This window comes from Carlito syrichta, unplaced genomic scaffold (assembly GCF_000164805.1).
Source record: "Carlito syrichta isolate Samal-C Ts95f unplaced genomic scaffold, Tarsius_syrichta-2.0.1 Scaffold301854, whole genome shotgun sequence".
Taxonomy (NCBI): Eukaryota; Metazoa; Chordata; class Mammalia; order Primates; family Tarsiidae; genus Carlito; species Carlito syrichta.
In genome coordinates, this window is record NW_007245950.1 from 114485 (window position 1) to 126910 (window position 12426).

At 41.0% G+C, this 12426-nt stretch overlaps 1 protein-coding gene across 1 annotated transcript in view; it reads right to left on the reverse strand.

Annotated features, from left to right (window-relative positions):
- Window positions 1-3709: 3709 nt before the first annotated feature.
- RTCB (RNA 2',3'-cyclic phosphate and 5'-OH ligase) overlaps window positions 3710-12426 on the reverse strand; it is a 27637-nt gene continuing 18920 nt past the window's right edge. Inside the window, exons 8-12 of the mRNA XM_008055441.1 lie at window positions 11071-11246; window positions 10353-10541; window positions 9557-9667; window positions 7126-7245; window positions 3710-3953 (exon numbers count right to left, since the gene is read on the reverse strand). Of these exons, the coding sequence (XP_008053632.1) occupies window positions 3846-3953; window positions 7126-7245; window positions 9557-9667; window positions 10353-10541; window positions 11071-11246 (704 nt within the window). The 3' untranslated portion in view covers window positions 3710-3845. The remainder of the gene's footprint in view (window positions 3954-7125; window positions 7246-9556; window positions 9668-10352; window positions 10542-11070; window positions 11247-12426) is intronic.

Genomic DNA, 12426 nt, shown 5'->3' on the forward strand with positions numbered 1-12426 from the left:
ATGATCCTCCCTCCACCATTCATGCAGCAAGGACCAAGATCTTACATAACCATGTCTTATATACTACAAAGCACAAATGGTCATTTCAGACATAATAAACACCTGTAATACATTTGGTACTTTGTATTTTCATTTACTACACACTGGCAAATTATGAGCTCAATCACCGCTCAATTCTCTGTGACATGCTTCCTGATAGCATCATCTTCTTCTTGGACCAATGGTGTTTCAGATATCAGTTTTAGAGCAAAACCTTTTAAAGAACAGAATTTATCAAAAAGATTTGGTATATACCAAATGACTGAATGATAATTAATAGCATCTTTATACTTAACCAATCCAAATGGACAAAAATCTTTCATGCTCTTGGGACAAGAAGAAAATCCCATATAGTCAAGCACTGGAGCAGATGCAAAAAGAATAGGACATTAATAAGAAGGACAGAATAAGCTGGCAAGTTTATTGGACTATCAGACTTCAGATATCGAGTGTAAAGGGGAAGGTTTTGGCAATACAGGTGTTGCTTGCAAGGAATTTTCAGAAACAGGAAAAAAACCTTATAATGAACATGAAGAAAAATAAATGCTGTCTTCCACAGGAAAAATTAGGAAAAACTAAAAAAGAAAAACAACCCCCTCCAAACTTCAAGTTATCTTATGTTTAAGTTTTCAAAGGTTACATGAAGTAGCATTTTCATATTCTAGGTTGGACGTGGTAGATCATGTCTGTAATGCTAACACCTTGGAAGGTCAAGGTGGGAGGATTGCTTGAGACCAGGTGTACAAGACCAGTCTGGGCAACAGAGCAAGACCTTGTGTTTACAAAAAAGTAATTAGCCAGGTGTGGTGGCATGTACCTGTAGTTCCAGCTATGTAGGAGGCTAAGACAGGATTGCCTGAGCCCAGAAGGTCAAGGCTGCAGTGAGCTGTTGATTGTGCCACTGCAGTGCAGCCTCGGCAACAGAGTAAGACCCTAACATAAATTAAAAAAAAAAAATCCTTCTTCTTCTTATTTTTGAGATAGGGTCTCACTCTGTAGTCCAGGCTGGAGTGCTGTGGCATGATCCTGACTCACTGGAGCTTTGACCTCTTGGACTCAAGTGATTCTCCCACCTCAGCCTCCTGAGTAGCTGGGACTACAGACATGTGCTATTACATTCATCTAATTAAAAAAAAATTTTATAGGGATGGGGGTCTCACTATGTTGCCCTGGTTGGTCTTGAACTCCTGGGTTTAAGCAATCCTCCTTTCTTGGCCTCCTGTAATCCTGCTGGCATTACAGGTGTGAGCCACTGCACCGAGTCAATTTTTATACTATTTTTAGAGACAAGGGTCTCACTCTGTTGCCCAAGCTGGAGTGCAGTGGTCTGATCATAGTTCACAGTAGCCTTGAATTCCTAGGCTAAAGTGATCCTCCTGCCTCAGCCTCTTAAGTAGCTGGGACTACAGGTGTATGCCACCATACCCAGATAATTTTAAATTTTTTTTGTAGATAGGGTCTCCACAATGTTACCCATGCTGATCTTGAGCTCTTGGCCTCAAGTGATTCTCCTGCCTCAGCCTCCCAAAGTTTTATAGCCTCCCAAAGAATTATAGATTTGAACCACTGCATCTGGTCATATGAAGTAGACTATGAAGATCAAAATGGGAACACCTTCAGATGTGCTAGATCCCATTATCAATATTTAAACCTTCATTTCCTCACTGCTCCAAGAAATATTCACAAAATTAGACAACTAGTGTGACTATATTTTGTTTGCACCTAATAAATTGGCTTTCTAGTCCATCACCAGTGTGTGAAATGTCAGTAATTTTGGGAGGACTAATGGGAGGCTGACTGACTTTAGAGACCTTTAAAAAGGAACCAAGATGTGTATAGTACTCAGGTTGTCCTTCACAACTGAAAGCAGAAGACCGTGCTCCCTCAAAGGGTGTTTCCGGCATGTATATGAATGGTGCTTTTTTTTTTTTTCACTCAGGTCATCATAAACACAGCTGGTAACTCAAGCATCATTTGAAGATCCATTATTAAATGGCTTTTCCTCAAATTGAAAAAAACATCTTTAGAACAAGGAAAACAATGCATCCTCCCTTTTGAACTCAAAATATTAACCATTACTTTCTATGGTCATGAACAGGGCCAAGTTTGCTGGAGAAAGATAAAAGAAAAGTTTATCAAAGCAGAAAGCCCCATTCATAAACCATTCTTCTTTTCATTTGCCCTTCTCACCTATTCCCCTCTCACTTGACTAAAGAGTAACTTTCAAGGCATCTAATAAAACTCAGCATATGTTTTAAAAAGAATCTACAGCACTTCCTGTACTGACATCAGTTAGTTTTGGGAGGAGACCTCGCTTTAAATCAGTTTCAAATGACATCATTACACATGCTCAGTTACAGGGAGTCTCCCCCAACACTCCAGCACTGCCTCATCTTGAGAGAGGCCGGTATCCTGCCAGGAGCCTGTTTTTCATCCTAAACTGCCCGCCAATGTTCTACATCCTTAAGTCATCTGTGGACAACAGTGGCCAGGCTACTCTTAAGGTGTGAGTACTCCGTAATGATGACATAAAGATCACAAACTTTTTGATAACTTGCAAATTCCTCCATCAAAAAAACTTAAGTTAGATTCACTACTCAGAGTAAAAAAATGTTAAGGCTATTTTGTATCATATATTTTTTCAGAGGAAATCTATTTTCTTCCAGTCTTCCAAGTAGATGAATCTAGAAGATACTCTGATAGGGGTTTTTATTATAAGCCGAGGGATACCTTTCAGAAAAAAATATTTTTGGGGTGCATCTGCAAAGGGAACCTGGGGGAAAACCAGAAAATAGCAACACTGTCTAAAGTGAATTAAGTTCAAACATTATATTTTCCTAAGTTATAAAATATTAAGGACAAAATATAAACAATATATTGCAACTTTATTAGATTTTCTATTTTACAGGCTGTTGAGATTCAGCCAATGTCTTAGTAACCTGAAACTAAAGCCCTTTGATATCTCTACAAGGTGTCACCGTACATAATATGAAATCTGACTGGTGGCAAAAGACTAGTCATAGTCAACCTGTCAACACAGAGCAACTGTTAATATGACACCTTTGGTCATTTAATGTCTTTATAATAATTCAGTCAAAATGTAAAGATATCCAGTCTCATGTAAGGGTTCTGTGTCACTACTATGCCAGGTATTATTAAAAAAATTTAGTCAGGCCAGGCCTAATTAATGACAGATACCAGCAGATGCCATGTTGCAGGTAACTGCCTTGTACTTAGAATTAGAAAGGCTGCAAGGCTATGAAAATCTGTTCTCTCTTGGGTCCCTATTACTTGCACCTCCATACACACGGCCTCCTCAATGCGTCCCACTCTCCTCTCCATCTAACATCCTTACTACAACTCCAGGTGTGCCCCAACTAAGAGGGGTTTTGCTCAGTGCAGGGGCAGTGCCTAGAAGGGTGTATGAATGGACAAACTGATAAAGTGAGGGAAGAAAGGAAACATTCTGAAACTTATTTAATAGAACCTTCTTCATGACATCTCTCGGGATGTAAATAGAGCCTGGTAGAAAGACGTTCATTCTGATTTCTTGACCCCTCCCCATCCCTTAATAGATTTTCCTAAAATCTGCAGGAGGACAACTGAGGAGGAGGCATATTCCTCCCTTTCTAAATGGGGACAATGTGCCTCCTCCAGGGAGTTGGTGGTGGTCACATAGGCAGGAGCAGTGACAACTGCATACTTTGGAACTTGTCAGCTCTTGAGTCTGAAGTGTGAAGAGTAAGTCACTCCACTTCCACTTCAGAGAGGGTCAGTGGTGTCCGGTGGTCCTGCTCCTCAATGTTCTAACCTTTGATAACAGCAATTGGTCTCAGTTTAATGGCCTTCTTGCTGATTCCAGCATCATGACAGGTATTCACCACATCTGTCACGTTCTTATAGGACTCAGGAGCCTGTAGGGGAGGAAAGAAACAATGTAAAAGTCTACTGAAAAGGCAATCTTCAAAAGCACTAAACTTCACTTGTAATTAAAGAAGTGTACATTAAAATAAAACTGAGGGTTTTCTTTTGCCTATCAAATTAGCAAAAATTTTAAAAATGAGTAAGCTCAATACTAGTAAGGGGTCGTTTGATAAACACTTATCTTGTTTTAATTTTAATGTTCTTTTTAAAATATATTTCTGTGATTGCCAAAAAATCTGAAATGAACATGTATTACTATCACAAGGGAAAGTTATTAAATTCATATATGGATAAAACTAAAGCTGTATGTGTGTATGTATACATGTGTGCCCACACTCTCAAAGTTATTTCTGTTTCGAGCAAGACTCCACCCTTCCATCTCACCCACATTGTCTTGCCACCGTCAGAACTCATCACATCACACACCCCCTCTATCTCTATTCATGTCAACACAAGACACTGAGGCGCCCAGGCTGATTCCCACAGTTTCTGGAACTTTCCCACTGCAGCCTCTGGAACTCCCTCCAGAGGAAGAAGCAAAATCTCTCCTCCTTCCTTTCTTTGAACACTCCTTCACCTTCTTGTTTTTACTGAAAAAAGGATCTTTCCTGAGGATATTATTTTCACCTCCAACTTTCTTAAGTAGTAGCTGTTTTCTCTCATAAACTGGGTCATGCCATTGGCCCCAGAAGTGGGACAGGTGTCCTCCTAGCTTTCATGGCAGTTTCCAGTCTCCATCCTTCCTTCCTAAGTAAGCACTCTTGGTTTTGAATCTTGTGGTCATCATATTATCACCTACTCTTCTTGTTGTAGTTATCTGCTAGAGTCTGATTCACTCCCAAACATTACCTGAAGATTTCTAACTCCTCTCTCCTGCTATAATTCTGAATGACTTCTTCATGCAGGGAGAGGATCCTTTCAGTGTCGTAGCTTCCCACTCCCTTGATTTCTGCTCCTCCAATGACTGTGGCTCTGCTTACCTCAGTCTACTTCCAGGGTACTAGCGTGTCATTACCAATGATCATCACTCCTCCAGAGTCTCACTCTTAAGCACTCCAGGCTGGTGATCACAGGTTTCCTGCTCACTCCCTCTTGCCAATAATCCTTTAGCTCTACCGGGACCTCCAATCCTTTGCAAATCCTCAATCATTACCTTGTTTTTCTTTCACTGTGCTCAACTTGTGACCCTAGTCAAAGGCAACACAGCACCTATTACATAACTGCATCTATAAAGCAGAATATAGTTGAAAAAATACTCAATCACTGAATTTGCCTAGGTGGGTCTTCGGTGCTGCCTAGATGATTAGTTCATACCTTCTCCAGCATCCTCATCCTCACTTTCAGGTGCTGACCTCACTTCCTAATACACTGAAAAAAACAGCTGCAGCCAGAGTCGAATGTTCATAAACTCTCTCACCTCATCTTCCCTGCCTATCTACATCTGCTCCCTCTCTCCTCTATTAAGGATGAATTATCTGTGCTCCTAGCAAAGACCAGTCCCATTCACTTGTCCACCAGATCCCATCTCCTTTTAGCCTCTCAGAGACACACCTCCAGTAATTTTCCGCTTTCACGCATCATTAATTTCTTTTAGATTCTTCTCATCAGCATAAAAACACTCGAGACAGATCAACAAAATCCTCCAATGTCTTTCCATTTTAATCAGAGTAAAAGCAAAGTCCTTTTACAAAGAGGAAAAAAAAAAAGGACCCACACTCTGGCTTCCCCTACCTCAGGCTTGCTCTTGTTGTGCCTGGCCTTGCTGTGGGTGCAGGGTTTCTGCACTCACTGTTCCCTCTGCCTGGAAAGCTTACCTCCAGATAATGCAGCCTGTTTCCTCACTCTCCCTTCAAGTCTTTAATATCACCTCACTAAAGTTTTCCACAACCACTCTACTTGTACTGCGCCCCTTCCCACTTTTCCTCATCCCCTTTCCCTGCTTTGTTTTTACTTCATAGCACTTATATGGTCAGTAACACACTACACATTTTACTATTTGGTAAGTCCCAGGAGGAGGCGATTTATGCCAGTTTTGTTCAACTGCAGTATCCCTAGCACCTAGAATACTATTCGTACCTAACTACAGCAGATATTAATATGTATTATTAGCTGAATACATGAATGAAAAAATCGTGTTGCAAGTAAACAGACAAACAACAAAAATCAAATGTTAAGAGTGGTTATTTCTGGTTGAAATTCTACATGTTTTCTGTTTTGTATTTTCCAAATCTTTTAAATCAAACATATTATTCTTAAGATTGGGGGAAAATTAACAGTTATTAAAAAATAAAGTTCAGTCATATACTCCGACTTTATAATTTTTCTTTTGAGATATCATTCTAATTGTTAAAACATCTAGAAAAAAGCTTCACGCATGAAGACACCACAACTTAATTTACAGTAGCAAAAATCTGGAAGTTACTATGTCCACTATGGGCAGAAACTAAGGTATTCAGTTGGTAGAATACTCAGCAATGATTTTAAAAGTGGCACAAAGCCAGGCTCGGTGGCTCAGCCTGTAATCCCGCGCCTTTGGGAGGCTGAGGTGAGTGGATTGCCTGAGCCCGCAGGTTTGAGACCCGCCTGGGCAGCAAGACCTCATCTCTACAATAAATCAAAAAATCAGCCGGGCGTGGTAACGCATGCCTGTAATTCCGGCTACTCGGAAGGCTGAGGCGGAAGGATCGCCAGAGCCCAGTAGGTCCAGGCTGCGGTGGCCAGGAGCGGCCACTGCACTCCAGTCTGGGCGACAGAGTGAGACTCCAACTCAAAAAAAAAACTAACAAAAAAAACTGCTTCTCTAAACATTTCCTCCCTCTTTTTCTAAATCTGCTTTCAAACGGAAACATAAGCATACAACTGCAAAAGCAAGGTTAAACATGAGTCAGCTCAAACTGTTTTTAAAGCTGAATATGTAGGGACTATACATGAATAGTAAAAATCATTTTTATGAACTTGGCTCATAATTAATCTCCAAACAAAAGACAATATAAAACCAAAATAAGGAAGATAAACTGAAACTGAGGCAAACGAAAACAACAAAAAAACCAAAAAACCAAACAACTAAACAATTTTTATTAGGAGTACTAAAAATTGTTATCTTGGCACAGACACAATTCATAAATGGTGAACATGCTAAATATTTACCAAAATTTCACTTACCTCTTCCATAACCAGTTTGGGTGAAGCAACACGGATTGCAATTCCCATATCTGCCAATTTGTCTAAGACATCCTGGAAATCTAAATTACGTCGAGATTTTGCTCGGGACAATGCACGGCCCTAGAATAAGGAGGGAATGGGGAAAGGTGAACTTCACTCTAATCCCTTGGGATTATGTGCCTTTTCCTTGGTCTTACTTAAATTAAAAAGGAAATTAAAAAGCAATCTTTCTGGGCCGGGCATGGTGGCTCATGGCTGTAATCCCAGCACTTGAGAGGCTAAGGTGAGAGGATTGCCTGAATCCAGGGATTCGAGACCAGCCCGGGAAATTTAGGGAGACCTCGTCTCTACAATAAATCAAAAAATTAGCCAGGTGTGGTGGTGTGCACCTGTAGTTCCAGCTACTTGGGAGGCTGAGGCAGAAGGATCCCCTGCGCCAGCAGGTCGTAGCTGTGAGTGTGCTACTGCACTCTAGCCTGGGAGACAGAGTGAGACTCTGACTTCAAAAAACAAACAACAACAACAACAACAAATTGTTCTTTCTCTACTTTATCAAACTTATTACATGCCTTTATAAGTCTCATTATATCCTTTTGGGAATTAAATTTCTATCTCTATACAGCATATTGTAGTTAAAGATTTACCTTTTTGCATTTCTATTACCATTAATCATTCAATATAAACATGTAAGTTTTTAATTATAAATACCATGTCTATTATCACAAAAACTTTGTGCTCTTTGTGATTTAAAATGATTCCTTAACCTCACAACTACTGATTTTGTACCAGTTAATTCCTTGTGGTGGGTGCTGTCCAGTGCATTGTAGGACGTTTGGCAGCATCCCTGGCCTCTACCCACTAGATGCCAACTCCTTCCTAAATCATGAAAATCAAAAATGCCTCCAGACACTGCCAATGTCCCTGTGGGAGCAGGGTCTACCTTGGATGAGGGCTAAAGTTAGGAGTTGGGAGAAAGCTGGAAATGAGAAATGATTGGAGAAAGAAGCAGGGTTAAAATAGGTTTGTGAGGGTCTGCCCTATGGAAAGGTAACCTAGACAGTTTAGACTTTCCATTCCAACACTGGGTAAACACTCTAATGGGTTAGAATAAGGGTTGGCAAACTACAGTTGTGGGCCAAATGTGGTCCACTAACCTGTAATTTCAGGTGGTTTTAAGTGGCTGAGGCAGGAGGTACTGCTTGAGCCCAGAAGTTTGAGACCAGTCTGGACAACATAGTGAGATCTCATCTCTACAAACAAATAAAAAATCAGACCGGGCTCAGTGGCTCAGCTTGTAATCCCATGCTTTGGGAGGCCGAGGTGAGCGGATTGCCTGAGCCCACGGGTCTGAGACCCACCTGGGCAACTTGGTGAGACCTCATCTCTACAATAGATCAAAAATTAGCCGGGCGTGGTAGCGCGCGCCTGTAGTTCCAGCTACTTGGAAGGCTGAGGCAGAAGGATTGCTGCAGCCCAGCAGGTCAAGGCTGCAGTGGCCAGGAACATGCCACTGCACTCCAGTCTGGGCAACGGAGTGAGACTCCAACTCAAAAAAAAAATCAGTTAGGTGTGGCAGCAGGTGTCTGTATTCCCAACTACTTGGGAGGCAGAGGTAGAGAAGGACTGTCTGAGCTCAGGAGGTCGAGGCTGTGGTGAACTGTGATGGTGCTACTGGACTCCAGCTTGGGCAACCTGACCCTGACTCAAAACAAACAAAAAAAGTTCTACTGGAACACAGCAATGCCCATCTATGGGTCTTTCTGACTTTATCCTAACTAGACAACAAGATGCGTCTGTCTTTCAATAATTCAAAGTAGTACTTTGAATTGCTTTTGCACTACAAGGGCACAGCTGAATAGCTAGTACAGAGACCATGTGGCCCCCAAAGCCTAAAATATTTACTGTCTGGCCCTTTACGGAAAAAGTTCACAGACCCATCTTAAAGGATAAGAGGCAACGTATACTGAAATGGGTGTCTTATAGACTACACATGGGCTCTGATTTGCAAGGAGAGTATATCCCCCAAATCTTGAGTAGACCCACACAAAAGGAAGGAGCACATTAAGCAAATGAGCAGGTCCTATGAATTGCTGAGATAAGGTGTGGTGTAAAACTGTATTTGAAGTTATATCACCTATAAGTCAGTTATAGTAAGCTCAGCTAGTGTGACAATTTCTCAGCCTGAATTTTCTGGACTTGCAGAGATAAAGAACAGTTCCTAGCCCTACCATGGCCTCACTAAGGCACAGATATTAAGTGACCTCAATCAGTTCACTAAACAGTATATATTACAGAAAATAATTTCAAGTAGAAGACCTGGAAGACCCAAACTTCAACTTTGTTAATGCTCAGTCAGGTACATTTACCAGTCACAATGCAAAACAATAAACAAAGTAGACAGCATTTCTAAGGAAGTTTCTGTTTTCCTTACCGCTCCATGACAGGTTGTTCCAAAAGTCTCAGTCATGCCCTGTTCAGTGCCAGTAAGAACATAACTACAGGTTCCCATGGTGCCACCGATAAGCACTGGTTGTCCAGTGAGCTGAGGATGCACATAAGTCAAACATGGTAAAGTTTAGAAAAGCATAAGCTTTATATGCCTGAAATATACATTTCCTTTTGCATTGTAGGACTGTGGTAGAAACCTAGACCTCTAAACACATTGCTCTTGCATTAAGATATTACTTTGAATCTTTGATAATTTGGAGGGAGGGAAGAAGAGAGTGAGTGAAAATGTGGGGACCAGGAAAGATGCAGAAGACACTGAACTTAAGAGCACAGCAAAACCCAAAAGGGTAGGGAACTGTTACTAGAACAACCATCCTTGGCAAGGTGTCTGCTCTCTCTTTGCTTCGGTTTCCTCATGTGTAAAAGGAGCAAGCAGGCTACAGGTCTTTTGAACTCTACTACAGTCAGACACCACGAAGACCAAAATAAGGAAACAGACTAAGTTTACTCTATTCTGTCTTCCAATAATTCGAAGTCCTCAATTCATCTTAATAGAGTAAAATATACTTCATGCAGCATTTTCTAGACACCACACAGCAACAATACAAGCACTAATAATGGAGAAGGAATCACTGCTTCAGAAAAGATTGGGAATTTTTGTTCTCACGGGTGACAGTACTTTCTTTGCACAATTGCTGCTTTCCTGTCTAACTGCAATCCCATTTAGAACGACCTAAATCATGTCCCCTGCTTAAAATCACAAACGTAGGACTACATACCTGGTAATCAACAGCAATGAGGGGATGGTGAGGAGGGAAAGCGCGGGTGGATCCCTTCCTGTGCACTAACAGCGTTCGCTCCTTTCCATCCACCACGTGCTGCTCTACTTTGGCAATATTGTGAGAAACATCATAGATTACGTGTAGGTCCAAGTCATCAGGGGTTGTGTTGAAGACTTTAGCAAAAGCCTAAGAGAAAAAATTAAAGTCAAAAGCAGCCAGAACCAGCTCTTCAGAACTTACCCTACTGGTTAAGCTAGTCTGTACCTGAAAAGCGTCAGGAATTTAAGAATTCAAAAACAGCAGTAGGATTAATCTTCACGTAAAGGACAAAAACTGCCTTAGACTACTTAAACAAATTTTCAAAAAGCTGCCTGGCTATTCTTAATCCCACCTTTCTGATCTTGGTGAATAGCACTTCTATTCTCTTAGCTGCTCAAGACACATTCTAGGAATAATTCTGATTTCTCTTCTCTCATTTTCCATGCCTGATATTTTACCAATTTAGTTTAAAAAGACACAGGGCCAGGGTCAGGGTTAGGGTTAAAAACAAAAACAAAAAGATACCAAAGGCTTGGACACTTGTGCAACATTTTGAATGAGTATGTAAACTTCGAAAACCAAACACCACAGGCTTTGATTTAACTATACCGTGTTTTAAAGCACTTAACAACTTCATCATGACTAACATAGAACAGAAGAGTAACTCCAATTGTACCTGTCGGGTTAAGAAGGTCATGGAAGAACGGTTGACCCAGGCATAGTTTCCAGCTGCTGCCATTCCTTTCAGGTAGTCCTGACCCTCTGGGGAAGCAATTCGTGCACAAGCCAACTGACGGTCATTGACTATAATCTTGTCTCTCTTCATGGCCTTTTCCATAGCTACCAGTGCATCTGGAACAGAAGAGCAACAAATACAAACCAGTTAGAGTTCTCTTAGTTAATTCTGATTTACTACAGAAAAGTAGGTCACATTCAAACTCATTCTACAAAAAAAACAAGCAAAATTCAACTTTCCCTATAATGTGCTGCTGAGTTCATCTATTTCTCAGTCAAGATGTATTAAGAATCTTCTCTGTCACAGTGCGATAACACTACATGGGATACACAGTCAACATATGCCCTCTAGGAACTTACTGTAAGGAGAATGAGATGTGTACACAAATAGCAACAGCATTTTTTTTTTAATTGGAGTCTCACTCTTGTCATCCAGGTTGGAGTGAAGTGGCACGCTCACAGCCACCGCAACCTCAACCTTCTGGGCTTAGGCGATCCTTCTGCCTCAGCCTTCCAAGTAGCTGAACTATAGACACATGCCACCACGCCCAGCAAATAACAGCATGGTCTTAATTACATCTTTCCCAACATGTGAACGAGAATAGGAATAGTAAAAAGTAAAATACACTTTATTGTCAACATGGTTTTTAAAAATAATTCTTGATGTTTTAATATAAAAGAGCTGGGGATAAGTGGTTAGATCTCCTGCAGGAAAACCAAATCCAAGACAAAGTGCAGGGAAGTCCTCAGCAGAACATTCTGCAACATTAGTCAATGCGTCATAAATCTGCTAGATTAAATAGTCTAAAAGGTCAGGTGGCACAAATTATTTTTGCAAAATGAAATGTACATACAAGGCTGATTGTTAACATGAAATTTACAGTTTATAATAACTTCCAGGTGTCTGTATAGTTTCTCATATATTCATAAATCCTTTCACAGCCTACAAGTCATCCAAAATGACCTATCCATTATTTCCCTGCCTCCTGCTTTTGTTCATACTGTCTTTTTGTCATGAATGTCCTTTGTGTGTGATTATGCAAACTGCAAGGCCCGGATTAAACACTATGTCCATGAAGCCATCATCAAAATCTTCTTCCTATGTTTTATTTATTTTGTCTCTCCAACCTGAAGCTGGGCTCGGTGGCTCAGCCTGTAATCCCATGCCTTGGGAGGCTGAGGTGAGTGGACTGCCTGAGCCCGCGGGTTCGAAAACTGCCTGGGCAACTTGGCGAGCCCTCATCTCTACAATAAATAAAAAAATTAGCCGGGCATGGTAGCGCACGCCTGTAATTCC